This window comes from Pelobates fuscus, chromosome 5 (assembly GCF_036172605.1).
Source record: "Pelobates fuscus isolate aPelFus1 chromosome 5, aPelFus1.pri, whole genome shotgun sequence".
Classification (NCBI taxonomy): domain Eukaryota; kingdom Metazoa; phylum Chordata; class Amphibia; order Anura; family Pelobatidae; genus Pelobates; species Pelobates fuscus.
Window position 1 is genome coordinate 177369732 of NC_086321.1, and position 21749 is coordinate 177391480.

Sequence of the window (21749 nt, forward strand, 5' to 3'; positions counted from 1 at the left end):
TGAGCAGCCTGCTCGCCCTGGACACTGTGGAACAGCGAGTTGAAGGATTCAGCCCCATGGGTCCTCTGGAAGGCCTGCAATAGAGTAAGCAGGGCCTCCCTAGACACAGCAAGGGTGTGGGCCATCCTATACTCTATCAGTAGAAGGTAAAAGTAATTTCTGCCTATTTTTTTTTTTAGGGGAAACAGCACTGCCAGGTTCCCTCAGGGAGGGAAACTCAATTTAATAAAGTAATTTGTACAGAGACTACCAGAGGAAAGACACTGCCAGGCTCCCTCTGCATTGTTCACCAGTAGTCTGGTCATTTTTCCCAGGATTCCCTGCTTTTACCTGTAAAACCAACTGTATCCATATGGTTGCTATGCCAACCCCTCAGGGCAGCAGTCCTGCTCCCCCATCCGTATTCGCTCCGGGGTATTGGCCTTTACTACAGTCAGGGAGGGTGGAGGAATGAATGGTCTAAACCAGGGGTAGGCAACCTTTTAGCAGCACTGTGCCGATATAGGATTGTGATGTCCCGTAGAGTGACAATCCTATTTTTTTCAAATTGAGGTGTGCATGTTGCCGTATTCTGCTTGTTATTTTTACTGTTATTGCTTTGTATTGTTGTATTTGTGCGTATATGAGCTATTATATTGTATATGATCATTAGTAGTTTATGGTATTGTGTATGATACATATGAATGTGGGCTGTGTATGAGGGCTGCTTGTGGAATTGTGTGTGGTAGTGTGTGTATGTGTGGGGCTGTTTGGGGTATTGCACGTGAGAGGCTGCGTGTGTGGTTGTGTGCATGTATGTGGATTGTTAGTGGTGTTGCGTTTGTGGGGATTGTGTGTATATTTGTTTGTGGGCTGTTATTATTTGTATGAGGGGAGGGTTATTATGCATTTCTGTGTATATCTAGCAGTGTGGGTGGCTTCCCTGGGTTCCAGTGGGGACCAGGCTGGCCAGGTACAGGTCAAGGACAGGAGCTTCAACAGCAGCTGCAGGTTGCTCTACTACAGTGTGGATTCCTATTCACAAGTGCCGGGAGGAAGTGATCTGAGATCACGTCCTCTATGTGCTGCAATGCATAAATTCCTTCACCACCTCTTCGTATTAGCAGATATCTGAAGTTTTATTGGGACTCCTGATAGCCAGTGCCTGTTTGGCTCCAACAGCCTTGGGTGCCGTGCAAAGACACCTCGAGTGCCGCACATGGCACTAGTGCCGTAGGTTGCCTACCCCTGGTCTAAACCATTTCACTATTAGTAATGGTTTTACATATCTTTTATTTTAGAAATATATGATTTAACTGTATTTATTGTATGTGGGCATTCATGTCACAAATATATTTTAGAAAGGATGAACAAATTAATGAAAAGTATAAATTGTGTAAATTTACATAATTTTAATTATTATGTTTGTCTGCAAAACAAGCTATACACAAAAAAATTACTTTGTCATGATATATATATATATATATATATATATATATATATATATATATATATATCCAAGCTATGCCTCCCTTACTTCAAACAAATTATATGCTAAGATTTTTTCTAATCAAAAAGTTATTATGTTGTTATTATTAATAGGGCGCCAACAAATTCTGCAGCGCTTTACAATGGGTGGACGTACAAACATCTAGTTGTAACCAGACAAGTTGGACACACAGGAACAGAGGGGTTGAGGGCCCTGCTCAATGAGCTTACATGCTAGAGGGAGTGGGGTAAAATGACACAAAAGGTAAAGATAGTATTAGACTAGTGACAGTTGCAAGAGAGGAATCAGCTGGGAGCTATTAACAGTTTAATTGATACGCTTTTATGAAGAAGTGGGTATTTATGATTTTTTTAAAGGAGTGGAGACTGGGTGAGCATCTAACGGAGGAGGGAAGGGAGTTCCACAGGAACAGTGCAGCCTTCGAGAAATCTTGAAGGCGAGCATCAGAGGTGGGAGTACAGACAGACGAAAGACATAAGTCTTCAGCATAGCTTAAGGGCCTAGACGGGACATACTTGTGTATTAGGGAGGATAGATAGGTGGGAGCAGCATTGTGTAGAGATTTGAAAGCAAGAACCAGAATTTTAAATTGAGTCCTATATCTTACAGGACGCTAATGTAGGGACTGACAGAAGGGTGGGGCGTGGGAGGTGCGGGTGGACATAGATTAGAGGGATTTCCTGCTCTCGTGCATTTGTCTATGTTCGGGGAAGTTTCCTCGAACATAGACATGCGAACCAGAGCAGGGAATCCCAACGACTGCTTGCACTTACGCCTGGTCGTAAGTGCGAACCGTCATAAAACAGGTAGGTCGCTAAATGAGGACCACCTGTACTTGATAGTATGAGCTAGCTAGCATTATATGAGTCTATAATAGAAATTTGACAATTTAACCACATTTTGAAACCATTATGTCTCTTCTTCCTTTGTTTCAATGTGTCTAAATATGCATCCCCTTTTTGTACAATGAACAAAATTATTTTTGCATAAACTATATAAAGCGCTCTAGATAAGAGCAGCATATAGAACTGTAACATAAATAAAATAAATGTCTATGCTGTCCCAATAGCACTGCTTATGGGATAAGCTCAACAGTGCTATTGATTCTTTATTCATAATAAAGAATATAGAATAATTAAACAGAAAAAAAACAACAAAAAACAGTGCTATTGAAAGTAAACTGACTGATCAGACATAATTTCATGGTTTGACAAGAACTCACTGCAGATCCTGCACAGTCTTGTGATTTGCAGCAAATGTATGCATTTCAAACATGAAATCATTTTTTATTTTAAATTGTAAGTTCATTAAGGGTCCTCAACAACCTGTTGTTCCTGTAAAATTTTGTATTTGTCTCATTTCTTTTTGAATTTTCCCCAAAGTGCAGCAGAATAAGTTGGCGCTCTATAAATGCCAATAATAACAATAATAATAATCATAATTACCACACCCACCCAGGCTGACAGAGTGGTCAGAGGCAGAAGAGGGGGACACAAGCCCAGGTTCCAGAATGAGTGGCAGAGTGAGTGACCTGAGCCCCAAGCAGCAGGAGGCCCTGGAGAAGGTGAGCCATGACTCATAATCATAATAGTTATTATTATTTTGAATTTACCGTTTTGCATATTTTTATGCTCTAACATTATGCAAAACATAAAGTAAAGTAAAAAAAAAAATCTAACCTGTAGTGACTGTTTAACCTCACCACACCTTTGATCACTAGGTAATTGCACAATGTTTGAGTGTGATGTTGCAACTCAATCGATGGTAGCTAAGTGGCGGTGTAGCTTTAAGGTTTATAACGAGGGCTGTCCCTTTAATAGGCGGAGACACCAAGAGTGTACTATAATAGCACGGGGAAGCCTGATGCCAGTGTGACAGACACAGAAGCACACCCACCCAGGCTGACAGAGTGGTCAGAGGCAGAAGAGGGGGACACAAGCCCAGGTTCCAGAATGAGTGGCAGAGTGGGTGACCTGAGCCCCAAGCAGCAGGAGGCCCTGGAGAAGGTGAGCCATGACTCAGAATGCACAGCATCACTACCCTGAGACACAGCATCATTGTGTGAAGTCCTTCCCTGAACACACTGTACTCCCTGTTACATGTCACCATTCCCTGGGCAGATTGCACAAACACTGCACTATTACTCCTCCATCAAAATAGACACACTGGCTGTACTAAACCAGAGCATCCTCTTAGCTGTCTGCAGATTACACAGCAATTTTTATGTAACCCTTTCACTATCAACATTACATACAGTACTCTGAATTACACAGACACTCATTTATCTAATTTATTTCTGTAAATTAATAACTCTTAATTAAACCACCACATTCATTGACAAGATGTAATGATTCCAAGCCCCATATTAAGTATCAGAGAATATCCTTTATAAGGTGGCATTATAAATGTGAGCCAAGGTACTGACACCAGGGATGTTGTATCTTAGCTACAACCAGCAACAAAAACTTTATTAATGCATACAGATCAGATATTCCTAGCGATGTCATTGATTCTTTATGACCAGAGACCTACAACATATAAGCATTAGAATTAGGGATAGACCGATTATCGGTCCCATCGATTATTAGAGCCAATATTCAGCATTTTACCGATATTTGGTATTGGCCTTGTAATTTACCAATATCACAGATAACTTACTCACTTCTCCCAGTCACCACACGCAGTCTTATGCACCTCTCTAGCCACCAGCCAATGGAGCGCCACGTCGTGACATCATGTCACCACTTTCTCTGTGTCCCTGCATGTGAAGCTCAGCTGAAAGCAGGCAGGTGAGATCGTGAATAATCTACTGGGCTGGCTGACAGAGTGATAGAAGCGTGATTGCTGTCAGCAATCATGCTATCAGTAACTGCACTGTACGTGCTCGGATCTCACTGATCCCAGCATGTACTGGCTGCCTGAGAGCGATAGGAGTGTGACTGATGTTATCATGTTCAGTTAATGCCAGATTTGTGTAGAATTATGTTAGTTTCCCAAAACTTTAAATGTACAGAATATCAGCACCAGTTATTAGCAGTTGGCCAGAAAGGTGACCGATTATTGTCATCGGCTCTGGAAAAATTATATCAGTCAATCCCTAATAATGATATATATTTTAGTTAATGTTCTTGATGACAACTTTTTTTTCCAATCTTCTTAGCATGTCCATTGCATGGACAATATATAACGTATTGTAGCAATTACAAAAAATAAAGACATGCACACCCATTCCAATAATAATATAACCAAAATTGAATAAGCCTTAAATTAACTTTAAAACCAAGCCTAAACCAAAACAATCTGCCCTGAGAGCCATATTGTTATTGTTGCATCTATTTCCACCCCCAAAATTGGAGGCAACCTTGCCCCTTGACTTAAAGTGTACGACAGATAATTGGGAGCGTGGGATGCTTGTCCGGATAAGCTGAGGGAAAAGGTATAGCCTGCCAAAACTGTTGCCTATATATAACTATAGTGTTGCAGGAGCTTGAAAAATCTGATTATCAGATTTTCGTGTCATTTTTGCTGCAAAAAAAACAGTAAAAAATGCTCTCTACTTGACCCTACCTAAACTACCTGGCCTACATGATCTAAACTTGAACTGTTCACTATGTCCAGAAATAGGCAGTTACAGCACTAGCTATAATGCCAGCACTTTGCAAGATTGCAGAGTAGGACGGAGACAACAGTTCTGAACCAAAACAAAACCTGTGAAGCAGGCCCTGATGGTGCCAAAACTATGGAGTACCGTCAGCAACTGCCATCCCGCACAACTGTCCACGGCACGTGAGACACCCTGAGGTGAAGGCACAGAATTTGTTTGCTTTGCAGGTATTCAGGGCTGCATTCCCTTGTTAAGCTTGGCCCAAAAGACAGCACATATCCTGTCCAGGTTGGTCATAGTACAAGATGGCAGACCATGTGAGTTCGAAGGCTTACGGCATCCGCCATATTAGGGAGGATGGTGCCCCTTATGGTTGCTCACTGAGGTCTCTATATCTGTAGTGAGTATACTGTTTGTGCAGGATATCTCTCAAAAGCAGAGGGGGGAGGATATCAGAAGGTGTGCAGTAGTTTCAGACTCCGGTTCCAGGGAACTATGGGGGGAGAGATCGGTCGCCTCTTCCGCACCCATACCACTGTCTGGGCTGGAAAGCTATCCAACTGTCAATACTGCTTGAAGAAACTCTGTGATGCCCTAACTCTACTCCCACTAGAGCACTGTTACATTAGAAAAGTATAAAACCCATGCAGCCTAGCAAGTAAACTACAAAAAGGACTATTTGCACGGGGCTCTGATTTGAAGTGAGTTCTTTGCATGTCAGTCAGGCTACAAGAAGTAGAGGGAAGATCAATTTGGCACAGGGTGCGGACGGTGCCATTTGGGGTATACCAGAGGACGGACTCCGGAGTCGCATACTGGAAGCGGCAATGTGAGTGCAGTCTGCTTGTTGGCTAGAGGGGGGTACTGGGATTTAGTAGAGGGGGAGGAATGGGATTTAGTAAATGGGGAAAGGGACGACGACTGGGATTTACTAGAGGGGGTGCTGTGGTTTAGTAGAGGGGGATGCTGTTTTTTTTTTATACTGTACTTTTCAAAATAAACCTAAGTTTCTATGAAAATTGAAGTTTTTTTTTTTTTGCAGCCCACATGAACTTAAACCTTGTTTATGTGGCCCGTGCTAGACTTTGAGTTTGACATGCTTGGTGTAGAGTCTTTCCTAACTACTATTTTGTAGCAGATGCTACACTTTGTCTGGGGTGACTTTTTGGTGGCTGTGGTGGGGATTCTTTGCTATTTTTGCCAGGGGTCAGCTTTTTAGGGAAACCTTTCCGGTTCTTCCGTGCTGTGCCACAGACTGCGGTATCAAAGTAAAATACATTTTTAAATAAATCTATGCTGCCATAAAAGGATCTAGCCATAGATGATATCCCTTATTTATTGACAGGAGGAAGAGAATCTATAAAATGTTGCCGTTTGCTCCCATAGAATCAGGGCAGCCTGGTGGATCTAATTGATAATTTTTTCCTGCAAAAAATGCAAAATGCCCAGGTATACCCAGTGTTGCATTCACACAACGTATTAAATTTTATTCCATAGCGAGCCCACTTTGGTGCAATGTAAAAGTCTTCCTTGAATTTCAAAAGGGACTCGACTGCGCAGATATTTGGTCAGAGGTGTAATTTTCTGAAAAGGTTTTTGACAAGTGATCAATTAGGGACCTAATTTTGTGTAGGCAGTCATACTGGGAGTCATTTCTAGGGGGGCAATGGGTGTTATCATTGAAATGGAGGAAAAAGAGAAGCTGTTGATAATTATTCCACTTCATAATACCCTGAAAATAGGGGTAGCTACGATGGGGTACCATGCCAGTAACTCCTAATACTGTATTTTTTCACAATTCCCATTACTAGCATAAGCGCCCAAAACCTCTGTGTTTCAGTGTTGTCTGTGCGGTGACTCATATTAATCCTGCTATAGTGAGAATTAGTGGCAGTGAAATATTGGCTGGCGTGCAAATTAGTTCGCGCAGCCATAAGTTTAAACATGCGAGTCGGAGCTTAGCCACTGAAGCAACTGGTCGCAAGCTATTGCAGCTCCGAGCTTAATGCAGCTGAAAACCGTTTTTTTTTAAGCCGAATCCGCCACTATCTGGACTCGGGGAGCATCACCAGCTAGCCCAGGAGACATGGGTCGCAAATCAAAAAAAACCAAGCCCGATAGACCAAGCATGGGGATGAATATTGGTGAATTGTGGAGGCAGGCGCAGGGCGCGTGCGGACCTAAAATGGCCGCCCTCTCGGGAGGTTGCTCGGATTTTTCCGATGAGCTGTCCATGGACGGTGAAGAAGAAGTCTTACCTGCAACATTGATGCCGAAGCCGGCTCCGACGGCACCTGACTCGGCTCCTGTTACCACCGCTGTGCTCAAAGAGCTCCTGGCAGATCTGAAAGCCACCCTTCAGGCGGATATAGCCACGAACAGCAGAGGCCTACAGGGCCTGACAGGCTGCATCGTAGTGCTGGAGGAAGCCTCCCACACAGGCACACGGCGCATGGACTCACTGCAGCAGGAGGTCCGAGAACTGCAAAAGCCGAACCAAACGTATGAACGCCGCTTCGCGGCACAAGAAGATATCCGACGCCGGAACAATCTAAAAGTTAGAGGGATCTCGGAGGAAGTCCCAGACGCCGAGCTACCGCACTTCTTGAGGAGACTCATGGTCGCCCTTATGCAGTTGCGACAGGCTAAAGCTATAGTTCTGGACGGCCTATTCCGACTCCCCAAACCGGCTAAGGCCCCGGCAGCTGTCCCGAGAGACACTTCAGATCTGGGGCCAACAAAGCGGCAGTCCTCGCGGCCCTTAAGGGGATGTCCCTATACCAATTCGAGAACATGTCACTAGCTTTTTACCAGGATCTCTCAAACAGTACCCTGGCCTACCGCTGGCGCCTATCTCGCACACTCCTAGTCATGCACGGAGATTCCACATACCCGCTTCAAGACCTTCAGGACGCAACAGGATTGCTACGTGACCTGGGGCTGCCGCAAGACAGTCTGAGCAGTAAAGGCCAAACCACCGCTCTCAGAGCTCCACATACATGGAATCCGGCAGCAGTCACCCCGTTCATCCCACGGAACCCCCTGATGGACTTGTATGCGGCAACTACAACCTGAGGACGGTCACACATTCAGCCTTACTTTACAGGCTTCTGTTTAGTTTTTTCTTGCATTGCTTAAAACTTGTTATGCTTTACTACCATACAGATCTTCATTTACGCTAACTATAAGATTTACCACGGCAGACATAGTACACATATTTACTATTCCCCTACTCAGGGTCCCACATCCTAGCCAACACCACTTCACAGACAAAAGGGGGCAGCATAAGCCCACTCATACATCTTTGTTGGCGTGTTCACCAGTTCAAGCTTAATGCCCCTCACTCTCATGCCACATGGCACTTCAACGCGCACACTGCTGGTCTAGTCTCCAGACAGACTGTCCGTACATGCATCTACCTGTAACCTGGCACTGCTGTGTCTTTTTTAATTCACATGCACAGCCCGAAAACTCCCCGAACCTATACTGTCTCTTCTCATGCACCAGTCTGCATTATTTTTGCTCGCCAAGTTGTCTGCTTTGTATCAGTGATTGCGGTGACAGGCTTTCACTGCGATCACTCTGATCACAACCGATTGACTGATGGGTGACTTCCTGGGTTGCCAGGCGGTCCCCCCGATCGGATTCCACAAGGTCAGTATGACACCAAGTCTACTGTGGTGCACCCCAAGTTGATCATGTATTCCGTTGGCTGAAGCACTCTTGCAATACAGCCATTGAATATTTGCCAAATGTTCTACATTTGCCATGTTAGTCCTATGCCTTGGGCTAATGTCCCAGCAATAATGTGTTCTTGGACCTGTCCTGCATTTCATCTGCAGAACTACTGTGGGTTCAGGCATTGCAGCTACTTCAGGGAAATATGTGTTCTCTTTATTTCTGTGCGTGTTTCAGTGTGTGTGTTGGTATCTATTGATATGTATTTATCTGTGTGTCATTGCGCATGTATTGGTGTTTGTGTGTCTATGGATATTTGTATGCATACTTGCCACAAAGTATCCCTGGAAAGTCTTTACAACTTTCTGCATTTACGCCGTTGATTTACACTTTGGGGCTGATTTATGAAAGTGTTCCAAAAACTTGTGCAAAGATGTAAAAGAGAGGAGCCATCAATGGAATGTATCTGCAGGTTCCGCTGGTTTCCATGGTGACTTCACCACTTTAGTATTTTTCACTATTTTCACAACAATTTGATAAATCTCTACCCCTTTCAAACCTATAACTCAGACTCCTGGTAATTTCAAAATGAATTAACAAAATCTGGTTCTTATAGGTGTGAGCAAGGTTTGTATTCAGGCTCATTGTCACTGTTGCTATTTTGTTCTCTGTTACCACTTTTGCGAGTTTGGGCAATTTTTTATGTTTAAAGGAACAGTATAGTGTCAGGGATACAAACGTGTATTCCTGACACTCTAGGTCTAAATAGCTCTTTAGGCCCCCAGGCCCCTTACCTCCAATTAAAAAGATGATTTACTGGCAATTTTCCAGCACTGAGCTTGTCCGCTTTTGGATGCCCACACTCTTCTTCCATGGCTGAGATCATCAAACTTGATGATCTCAGCCAATCCAATTTTTTTCTATAGGAAAGCATTTGGAGGCTATCGCGCCTGTGCGGCAAAAACGCTGCTCTGTGCGAATCAGCATAGAGACTCCGTGCATCTCTATGGGAAAAGTTTAGCGCCTCCATGCAGAGCGGGGAGACATTGAACATCAGTGCAGCATGTTGTGCAACAATGACCCAGTAAGCACCTCTAGTGGCCGTCTGAGTGACTGCCACTGGAGGTGTCCCTAGGCAGTAATGTAAACACTAGAAAAGGCAGTGTTTACAGCAAAAAGTCTGCACAGACTGATGATACTCACCAGAACAACTACATTAAGCTGTAGTTGTTCTGGTGACTTAAGTGTCCCTTAACCCCTTAAGGACACAGGACATGTGTGACATGTCATTATTCCCTTTTATTCCAGAGGTTTGGTCCTTAAGGGGTTAAATGTTTATGTGAAAACTATGGGGTTTTTTTTGTTTTTTTTAAAATTAGCATTTGGTAGCTAAAGATTAAATGACAGTATTCTCTGGGTGCACACCATAATGTAATGTACTGTGCACACCTGTGCTGGTTTATTTATTTGCACAAACTTAAGTGTTGGGCAAGGTTTTAGTTGCATAAAATACATGTGGCTAGCTTTCTTCATTTTCTACTTAGTCAAAGTAAGCCAATGTGGTAAGTAGATTTATAAACTTTTTTAGTGTTGATGTGTGAGTTTTAACTGGGGGTTCAGTTGGTGTGAGAGGGAAGAAGTTAAAGGGACACTATAGTCACCAGAACAACTACAGCTCATAGCATTTGTTCTGGTGAGTAGAATCATTCCCTTCAGCCTTTTTGCTGTAAACACATTATTTTCAGAGAAAATGCAGTGTTTACATTACAGCCTAGTGATAACTTCACTGGCCACTCCTCAGATTGCTGCTAGAGGTGCTTCCTTAAGCAGTCCTGCCTAATGTGCAGCACTGCCATTCAGTGTCTCCACCCTCTGCACGCAGACAATGAATTTTCCTCATAGAGATGCATTGATTCAATTCATCTCTATGAGGAGATGCTGATTGGCGATGCTGATTGGCAAAGGCTGTGTTTGACTTGTGCTGGCTCGTCCCCTGATCTGCCAATCGTATGGGAAAGTATTGTGATTAGCTCAGACCACCACTTCTGATGATGTCAGCAGACAGGGGCAGAGGTAGCAGCTGCAGACTTGAATACAAGTAAGATTTTAGTATATCTAGAGAGGCAAGGGGTGGCCGGGAGGCTAGATGGTGGTTTTAACACTATAGGGTCAGAAATATACGTTTGTGATCCTGACCCTATAGTGGTGTTTTAATCGGCAATGGAAACCAAATTAGTGGTTGGTTTAGACAGTGGTTTGGTGGTGGAGATCAGTACACTGGCAGATGCTGGAGGATGCTGCAGAATGATGTTGACACATCTGATTGCTAATAAGTGGTAACTGTCAGCTAGATGTGTCTGACATAAGGCATACCAATCACCATAGTTTGTTAATTATATGATGGTATATTGTAAATGATAGAGTATGGGATGCATACATTATATACGGAATTAAAGTCTTTAATTAGATAATTATTCTCTTGGTTTTGATGATGGTAATATGTATATACAGTAAGAAGAAAAAAATGCTAAAAAATAAGGTACAAACGCATCACAAGTTTTCTACCCCTTGAACTCCTGTTATGCAGCATAATTTAGAATAGAGTTAAAGGAACAATACAGATACTACTGAGAGCCAATCAGTGACTTCTTATTCACACACCTGGCTTGGAAATAAACTTGCCTTTTCCAGAACCTTTTTAAGAACATTTTATCCCCAGAAGGTAAGAATGTGCCCAGGGACCTCCTGGCACCTAAAGAACTTCATTTAGATGAAGTTGTTATCATGCGTTAACTGCCCCTTTAAGTATTAAAAGGCAGGATAGGTAGGAAGGCTATCAAGCCTCGATGTAGTTCCCTTTTTATTTATTTTTTTGACAATCTTTATTTATACGTGTTTTTACACATAGGTGGTAAACAGAGAGGGAAAAACTTGGATCGTAAGTTATAGCATCTATCATGTATACTGTGCATCGATTTTCTTATCAAATTATTTTTATTAAGGTTTTAAAATGTTACAAAAAAAAGAAATTAATGAGTAGTAAAAACACACTATTCGTGGAAAGAAAGTGAAGGGGAACTGCTAAGTTTACATTAGGGTTAATCCAGCCTCTAGTGGCTGTCTCATTGACAGCCGCTAGAGGTGCTTCCACGATTCTCACTGTGATTTTCACAGTGAGAAGATGCTGCCGTCCATAGGAAAGCATTGAGAAATGCTTTCCTATGGACTGATTGAATGCACGTGTGGCTCGTGCCGCGCATGCGCATTCGGCGGATGACGTTGGAAGAGGGAGAACAGTCCCCAGCGCTGAGGGAGCCCAGCGCTGGAGAAAGGTAAGTTTTAACCCTTTTCCCCTTTCCAGAGCCGGGCGGGAGGGGGTCCCTGAGGGTGGGGGCACCCTCAGGGCACTCTAGTGCCAGGAAAACGAGTATGCTTTCCTGGCACTAGAGTGGTCCTTTAACCTCTTGAGCCCGGCGGGAGGGGGGCCGTGAGAGTGGGGTGGACCTATTAACACTATAGTGTCAGGAAAACGAGTTTGTTTTCCTGGCACTATAGTGGTCCTTTAATTTGTGTGCCTCCAATTTGGTTATGGGTGTGTGGTATTCAACACCTTGGGTTTCAGCAATAGGGTCATCTTTGTTTGGTCGTGGTTGGGCTTTCAGTAAGCTATTGCGGTTGTAGTGGTGTTTAGTTAACGTAGGTGGGATGGGTGGGGGGGATAGGGATGTAGGGTTCGCGTGAGGTTCAGGAAGAGCGGTGGGGGTAGGAGGATGAGAATGACATGAAAGGATGTGAGAGAGTGGGAGAGACAGAGGAAAGAAGGAGGGAGAGAGGAAGAAGACAAAAAGTAAAAAGAAAGGGGGGGACTCGATTTAGTTTCTGAGTTTTTATATTAATTCCTCACCCTATCACATAGTTGTTTTGTGTTGTGAAGTGAATAGGTTGGTGCTCCCATTCTGTCAGGCAGAGAGAATAGGAAGGCAGCCAAATGTTGGATGTTATCCAAGTATTAATACAACTGATTATCTAATCAGGCTGGTTGAGCAAAGAAGAGACCTTGACTGCTAAGGTCACTGTGTTTATAACCTCTGTGCCATCACACACCTGGCACTGGGACATGGGTTACAGGGTTTTTGTAATAAGGATGGAGAGATATTATTCTCATATTTCACCTTTTACCATTGCTGATCTGGTTCTAAACATAAGCTTACATAGTTAATAAAGCTTAAATTTAACTATTAAGGACACAGCTTCAGAAGCCTGTGCATTTTTTGCTGTTTGTGTTCAACTGCAATTTGCATTTTTCCCATTTATTGCACCAACAAATATTATAAACCGTTTTTCAAGGACAAAAAGGGCTTTAATCTAATGTGACATATACATACAGAAATTCTCATTTACTACAAATATGCACACAAAAAATGGGAAAAAATAGTTATTACAGTTTTTGCAATAATAATGTGTGCATAATATGTGCATAATAAATATGTGCAAATAAATGTATTTATTTGTCCTGATTTACAGAGTACATAATATGTCTAGGAGTCCAGTTGACTTTAATAGTTACAGGTCACAAAATACAAGGAGTTAATAAAATTTCAATGTTGAACAATTTTAGAAATTTGTATGTGTGTCTAGTAAGCTTAATAGTCATCACAGAAAATAAAATTGGCACACAAAAGTGTATATTTATAAAAATAGACATCATAGGCTCTTTATACAAGGGTATTTTGACACTTTTTATGTGGCCATTTCACGGCCAATCTCTGCTAAATATTGTCCTTTTTTTTGTTTTTACATACAGACAAATACGTTTTTTTTGTTTTTCTAATGTGTATTTTGTAAAGCTGATATGTGTTATTCCTGTACAAAACTCCATATTTTCAGCTACATCTGGTGAGTACAACGATACCCTGTTGTATGCCTTTGCCACTATCCTGTGAAGCTGCAATGCCATATAAGGCAGGATATTTCAGTTTATATGGTTAGAATTTTCATAGATTAATTTGATGGGCCTATGTCTCATTTTGGGGCATTATTGAAGTTTGATTGTTCAAATAACCCCAGAAAGGCCTATATTGTGCCTTAACTTGCCAACATTTTATCCACCACTTTATGTCAACGTTTGTAATGGGGGAAAAATGCTTTTTTAAATACATTGCATTTTTGCTGGGTATTTTGAGCATTTGATATGTACCACTGGGATAAAACTGTTTTTCTTGCCATTTAATGTTTTTTTCTGAAGATACCATAATTTTACTATAAACAAAATTATAAAATATGCTGAAAATGTTTTAAAAAAACACTTTTTCTAACTTTGACCCCCCAAAATCTGTTACGCATCTACAACCGCCAAAAAACACCTGTGCTAAATTTCTAAAGTTTGTCCTCAGTATAGAAATACCCAATGTGGACATGTTCTTAGTTTTTTTTTTTTGTTTTTTTTTTGTGCAAGTTATAGGGCTATAAGTACAAGTAGGACATTGCTGTTTCAAAATATATACATTTTTAAAATTTAGCAATAGTGACATTGTAACACTGTTATCTGTCATAAACCTCTGAATCACACCTCACATGTACATATTTTTTTAAAGTAGACAACACATGGGATTCAATATGGGGAATGTCCAGTCTTTATTAGTAGCCGCTTAGTCACAAACACTGGCCAAAGTTAGCATTTATATTTGTTTGTGTGTTAAAAATGCAAAAAACAATTATGAACGCTAACTTTGGCCAGTGTTTGTGACTAGGTGACTACTAAAATGACTGAACATACCCCATTTGCAATATCTTGGGTTGTCTTCTTTTGCAAATAGTTTGCCATCATGGGGGTAATTCTCATTCCTGGGCTACCATACGCTCTCAAAGGCAACACAACCAATCTGGCAAATTTTAATGTGAAAAAATGGAAAAACCAAGCCTTATATTTCACTCTGTAACTTTCAAAAACACTATAAATTTTGTACATGGGGGGTACTGTTACTTCGCTGAACACAAATATTAGTGTTTCAAAACAATAAAATGTATCACATCAATGATATCATCAGTGAAAGTGCAGTTTGTGTGTGAAAAATGCAAAAAATTTAAATTTTACTGACCATATCATCGCTGTGATATGTTCTACTGTTTTAAAACACTAATATTAGTGTTCAGCAAAGTCTCCCGAGTAAAACAGTACCCCTCGTGTACAGGTTTTAGGGTGTCATGGAAAGTTACAGGGTTAAATTCAGTGCTAGCAATTAAATTCTCTTGACTTTCGGACTGGGTTGTCAGGCAGGTCCCTCAAATTGGAATCAATACAATTACTTAATTACCGTATATACTCGTGTATAAGTCGATCTCATGTATAAGTCGAGGGCAGTTTTGTGACCAACAATTGTGAAATATGCTATGCCTCGTGGATAAGTCGAGGGTAAAACTTGGGGCTATGAAATTCTGTGATTTTTAGAACTATATACACACTCATACAAACACACTCTGCATTATACACACACACACTCATGCAAACAATCTGCATTCTACACACACACTTATACAAACACACACACACTCTGCATTATATATGCACACACTGTGTGTATATAATGCAGTGTGTGTGTTTGTATGAGTGTGTGTAGAATCCAGATTGTTTGTATGCGTGTGTGTGTATATAATGCAGAGTGTGTGTGTTTGTATGAGTGTGTGTAGAATGCAGATTGTTTGTATGAGTGTGTGTGTATATAATGCAGAGTGTGTGTTTGTATGTGTGTGTAGAATGCAGATTGTTTGTATGAGTGTGTGTGTATATAATACAGAGTGTGTGTTTGTATGAGTGTGTGTAGAATGCAGATTGTTTGTATGAGTGTGTGTATATAATGCAGAGTGTGTGTTTGTATGTGTGTGTAGAATGCAGATTGTTTGTATGAGTGTGTGTGTATATAATGCAGAGTGTGTGTTTGTATGAGTGTGTGTAGAATGCAGATTGTTTGTATGAGTGTGTGTGTGTATATAATGCAGAGTGTGTGTAGAATGCAGAGTGTGTGTGTGTGTGTGTGTGTGTACTGGGTGGGAGGAGGGCATTTTTATTATAAATTTTTTATTTTAATATTTTACGTTTTTTATTTTATTTTAATATTTTAAGTTTTTTTTTATTTTAATATTTTTTATTGTATTTTTTTTTTTTGTCAATCTTTCTTTTATTAAGGCATATGCAGTGGGGTACAGAACAAAGAGAGGGGAAATGCAGTAGTGGTATACAAGTTAGGGTTCATACAGCGTTAATTACATTTCCTGCTAGACAATGCCTAATTTTTATTTTTTTTGTGTTGAATAAACCAAGAGGCATGACTTCGCTTATAGTAATTTGAGGTACAGTATATAGAAAATTAAGCAAGCTTAAAGATAAAAAAAGTGTAGTTGCTGCTTATGCTAAAGCGGGTATGGTCAAGCGAATACAAAAACATTAATGAGGGAGATCAAACGCTAATCAATACGTGTAACATTGGCATTTTGTTGTGAGACATGTTAGGCTATTAAGACATAAAGCAATGCTTAGATGGGGAGGAGAGCGTTCATGTTAAAGGCACTTGTTGCACGGTTTGGGCGTAGGTAACAACGCTAGAGATGCTGCATAGGGGAGATATGTTGGCTGTTCAACAGTCAGTACATTACGTTCAGCAAGAATGTAGGGAGCAGGTCTTGTATAAAGAAGCCAGGTGGGGGAGTCTCGCTTCATCTTGGTGTGCCTGACGGACCCTGAGCCAGTGCCTGGGCTTATCCAATCCCTTCCGGGAGCCACTCGCTGACCTTGTGAGTTCCTGGCACCTGGGGTGACCAAAGCTTGTTTGCGGCTGAGTGCCAGGCATCCGGCGGGTGGCGGTGTTTCCCGAGGTTCAGCCGGGCAGAGAGATGTTCCGGACCTCTGTGATTCAAACTCGGTGTGTGGGTCTGGTGAGGCCCGCGGGTTGTGGAAGATAAGGGCGTCGGAAGTCTGCAGCGATGGACATAGGTAGGTCTTGCGTGTCGGTAGCTTTGCTGCTGCTTTAGCTTATGTTGGGGTGATGTGCGGGATCCAGTGCGCTTCCTCTGTGTGAGTTTCTCCCCTGCGGGAGCCGCTTGTATTCTCTGTGAGCGGGATATCTGCAGTGGGTCTCCATAATAGCGCCTGCGGGTCACCGGTCGAATCCACCCGGCCACCGCCCGCGCTGCGTGAAGATAGGGTATACCCCTGCCGCATAGAAGTTTATGGAAGGCTGAGCACAGCCAGTCCAGGGTCTCCAAGGAGGAAGGCAGTGTATGAATGCTCGTGGGTCTCCTCCGTGATCCGTCTTGGGCGGCCATTTTGGGCGCGCCCCGCCTGACTCGTGTGTCTGCCAAGTTAGCATGCTCGATTGCCGTCTCTTGTCCGCTTGCCTTGTGGGGACCGGGATGACCCCCACCGGTCCATAGGGGGGGGGGGTTCAGTGGCTATTTGTGAGTGCTGGGGTGCACGGCTCCGGAGAGAGCGGCCGCCTCTCCCCGACTCCATCTCCCGCAGGCCTCAAGTAGATTATTGGGCTGTATGCCCCGTTCGGCTTCAGGAGGGTGTCCCCCGGTTCCTTGGTGTGTCCCCGACGTGGGTAGCACACTTTGGGGGGGTCTATGGGCTGTACAGCTGTCGGTTTTGCCCGTTTTTACACTTGCCCGTCAGGAGCCCCTTCCCTTCACGTCTGCTCGCCTCGGCGGTCAGACTCCGCCCCATTGTATTTTTTTAATATTTGATTTAATTTTCGTCCCCCCTCCCTGCTTGTTAGCTTGCCAGGGAGGGGGGCTCTCACTCCCTGGTGGTCCAGTGTATGGGCTGTGTAGGAGGGGGGGCTGACAGTGAGCGGTTACTTACCTTCCTGCAGCTCCTGTCAGCTCCCTTCTCCTCCGTGCAGCTCCTCTGTCAGCTCCCACTGTAAGTCCCGCGAGAGCCGCGGTGACCCCGCGGCTCTCGCGAGACTTACAGTGGGAGCTGACAGAGGAGCTGCACGGAGGAGAAGGGAGCTGACAGGAGCTGCAGGAAGGTAAGTTAATGCTCTCTGCCAGCCCCCCAACAGGACCGCCGGGCTTGTAATGAGCCCGGCGGTCCTTGTCTGTATTATGGCAATGTAAGTTGCCATAATACAGACATTAACTCGAGTATAAGTCGAGTGAGGGTTTTTCCGCACAAAAAATGTGCTGAAAAACTCGACTTATACTCGAGTATATACGGTATGTAAAAATATTACATAAATAATGCACGTAGAATTTATATATATATATATATATATATATATATATATATATATATATATTTATGAAATTATTTATGTAATTATGTATAGGGCAGATACACAGAAACCTACTGTGGCCATGTGACCCCCTTTTCAGGGCGATCACATGGCCCTTGGGGACCTAATTTGCCAAAGGGGGACTGTGTGGGCTGTCAGGCAGTCCCCCCAGACTAGGAGCAACACCGATCGCCAGCAGGGGAACGGCGGTTATCGGGTAAGTAATCTTTTTTTTTATTTTCCAGGCATACCTAGTACGTCAGCGGTCCTTAAGGAGTTAAAGAAGACACCCCAGAGTATTTCAAAAGGCATATTTTGAACCTCATCATGCAATGATTTTTCTTTGCTAGTTTGAACTAATTGTGGTGGTGTAACTGCGGACCCCTGTGACCGTGGTGTCTGCTGCAATGTTTTGCGGCTCTGGCCCGCACAGTAGAACTCTTAAGGCCACCCGATGGAAATTAATTTCCAGGGGACCCAGTCAGTGCTGTGGCATTTTAACAGCGCGACTGGGCCCCCTGTGATGAGGTCAGAGCCAGGAGGAAGTAACTGCCCTGGTCACTCCTCCCAGCTTACACCGGGAGCCGTGCGGGAGGAAGAGGAGGGAGTCAGATTGGGAACTCTGACTCCCATCAGGCTTAGCCACTGAACCCCAAGGAAGTCACCCTCCTGCACCTTAAAGGTAGGAAACAGGAGGGTGACTAAAACATTTTTGTATATGTGTTTGTTTTTTATGTATGTATGTATGTATATGTCTCTGTGTTTGTATGTATGTATGTGTGTCTGTGTGTGTGTCTGTTTGCCTGTGTGTGTTTGTATGTCTGTATGTCTCTCTATGTGTGTTTCTATGTATGTGTCTTTTGTATGTGTTTGTGTGTGTGTGTGTGTGTGTTTTTTGTATGTGTGTATGTGTTTGTCTCTGTATATGTGTGTGTCTGCATGTGTATCTGTTTGTCTGCATGTGTGTGGGGGCAACTTATGGGAGGGTAGCTTATTGGGGGGGGTAAACGTGTTGGGGGGCCCCACGGCAGCTTTCACACAGGGCCCTGTGGTTTCTAGTTACATCTGTGGTAATAAGCATTACTGGTAGGGTACCAGCTCCCTTTTTTGGTGATGGGACTCTCGTGATTTTGTGCCAGTTACTGCATGGTGTAAATGTTTGCCTGGGTGACAACCTCCCCTAAGATATCATCCCCAGGAAGAGATGTGTAAAATTTAGAGAACTGGTGAGACCAGTTAGTCTACATTCCAGGAGTGGAAGTGAACTCAGGGATGTCTAGTGTAAAATCGTGGTGGGGGGGGAGGAGGGGGGGGGGTAAAGACAGTACTCCAGGTATGCACAAATGTAGCTACAGTGTGCAGGGTAGTTTATAGTAATTTATGATGTGTGGGTTTTCTTTTTTTTTCGTCTGTGTAATTAATTTTCCTCAGTAAGCCTACCTTTTTAAAGAAACAATACAAGCACCATAACCACTACAGTTCACTTTAGTGGTTATGGTGCTTGTGTTGTTCCTTTAGAAACCATCTAGACTTTAAGATTTTGTTAATAGTCTTAAATTCTGTTTTGACATACACTTAGGAGTGTGTCACGTGTCCTTATGTCATACCTTTTCTCTCATTGTCTTCTCTCAGCTGAATACGTTGAGACAATTAAGGGACACTGTAGGCACCCAGACCACTTCAGCTCGTTGAAGTGGTCTGGGTGCAAACGCCCATCACCCTTAACCCTGAGAATGTAATAATTGCAGTTTTTTTTTTTTTTTTTTTTTTTATAATCATCTTTATTTAAGAATTTTATTTTTATACAGTCTAACAATACATTACATAGGGATCTTTAACCATATCAACACCATTTGTATATTATGTTTTTAGTTTACATCGTGTTCAAATCTTAAATGTGTTGTCTTATTGTAATATAAATATCAGTAGATGAGGGTCTAAGATCATCGTGTGACTATATTACTAAAAAATAAATACATCTTGCACACACATTCATTCATACTGTCAGACTGAGGGGTAGATCCAACCTGATTGGTTATCGTCAATTATGGGAGAGAGAGAAAAGAAAACATATAATTTGACCTTATTGTTGTTACAAAATGGGCAGGGATTTATTAAACGGTGAGGCTATATTACATAGGGTGAACATCAAAAGTCTTACCTAGGGTTAGATCAGAGGGATTCAATACAAATACTCCTATTTTCTCCATTGGTATTATGGATAAGCAATAGTAGGAAGCAGACCTATTTCATTCATAAATTGATATTAGTTTGTCCAACCATAATTTGTATATACCTTTTTTAAGGGTTGAGCTCAATGTGTTATTAATAAGGTTGTTTTCCATCAAGAGTTGTAATTTAATTTGACTTATAAGATGTCTTTTTTGGAAGGGAATAGATGTTTTCCAGTTTCTGGCAATTATTATTTTGGCAGCCACAAAGCAATGAGATGCTATGCATTTAGTTTTTTGTGTGTCCAAATTCCAATTATAATGTAAAATCGCTACAGCTGGCTTTTGTTCCAATCGTTTATGAGACAACTCATACAGAATATCAAAAGTCCATGTCCATAATGTTTTTACAATCGGGCATTCCCACCACGTGTGTATATATGTCCCAACAGACGACCCACATCTCCAACATAAATTCTGTGAATGAGGATACATTTTAGATAATCTAGATGGGGTATAATACCATTTGTATATTAATTTGAAATGGCATTCTACCAAATTTATTCCGTGTATAAATTTTGTTAGGTAAGAGATAGAAGAACACCATTGATTGTTTGAAATTGATATGTCCAGTTCTTTTTGCCAGTAATCTATGATCTTTATAGGTTTTTGACCTATTTCTTTTAGCAAGACATTCGCTAATGATACTACTTTTTTCTTCGTACTATTACAAAATATAATTTCCATTAAGTTAGAAATTGTAGATTTATCACAAATAAGAGAAGAGTGTAAATAGTGTTTAATCCTTAAATACGTAAAGATTTCTCTAGATGGTAATTTGTAAGTATCTACAATCTGTTGGAATGATGTTAATCTATTGTCTATCATGATATCCGAAACAATATTTATACCATGTTCAAACCAGGTATTGAGAGATAAGTCAGTTACGTTCTGCTCAATTACCGCCAAAGAACAAGTCTTCGGTATCTTGTTTACATATCCCAACAATATTTTAATTTCTTGCCATATGTTTAACGATTGGCTAAGTATATGAGATTTAATCTGCGTAAAAAATTGAGATTTATCCGGTAGTTCTTTCCACATCAACAATTCTGCTTTATTGGGCTTGACTACCAGTGACTCCAAAATGTACCAAGGTTCATCTACGAATTGTGGGTCTTGAAGACAAAATATATGTCTTATCATGTTTGCATAATAACTTGTGATAATATTAGGAAAGTTTAAGCCCCCCTTCGTTATTCTATTGGACAGAAGTTTAGAACTGATTCTCGGTTTTTTATTTTTCCATATGAAGTTGGAAATATACGATTGGATCAGATTTAACCAAGCCTTAGGAATTTTCATGGGTACCATGGAGAATAAATAGGACCATTTTGGCAGTATATATGAGTTTATGATATTAATTCTGCCGATCCAGGTAGTCTCCAGGTTTTTCCATTTTTGTAATTTGTAATTCATTTCTTTGATCAGTCTGAGGATATTGATCTCCATTATATCCTCAGTTTTTACTGGGA

General features: G+C 41.9%; 1 protein-coding gene across 1 annotated transcript in view; it reads left to right on the top strand.

The window, feature by feature from the left end:
- Positions 1-3328: 3328 nt before the first annotated feature.
- SEC14L2 (SEC14 like lipid binding 2) overlaps positions 3329-21749 on the top strand; it is a 56041-nt gene continuing 37620 nt past the window's right edge. The window contains exon 1 of the mRNA XM_063454765.1: positions 3329-3495. Within this exon, the coding sequence (XP_063310835.1) occupies positions 3442-3495 (54 nt within the window). The 5' untranslated portion in view covers positions 3329-3441. The remainder of the gene's footprint in view (positions 3496-21749) is intronic.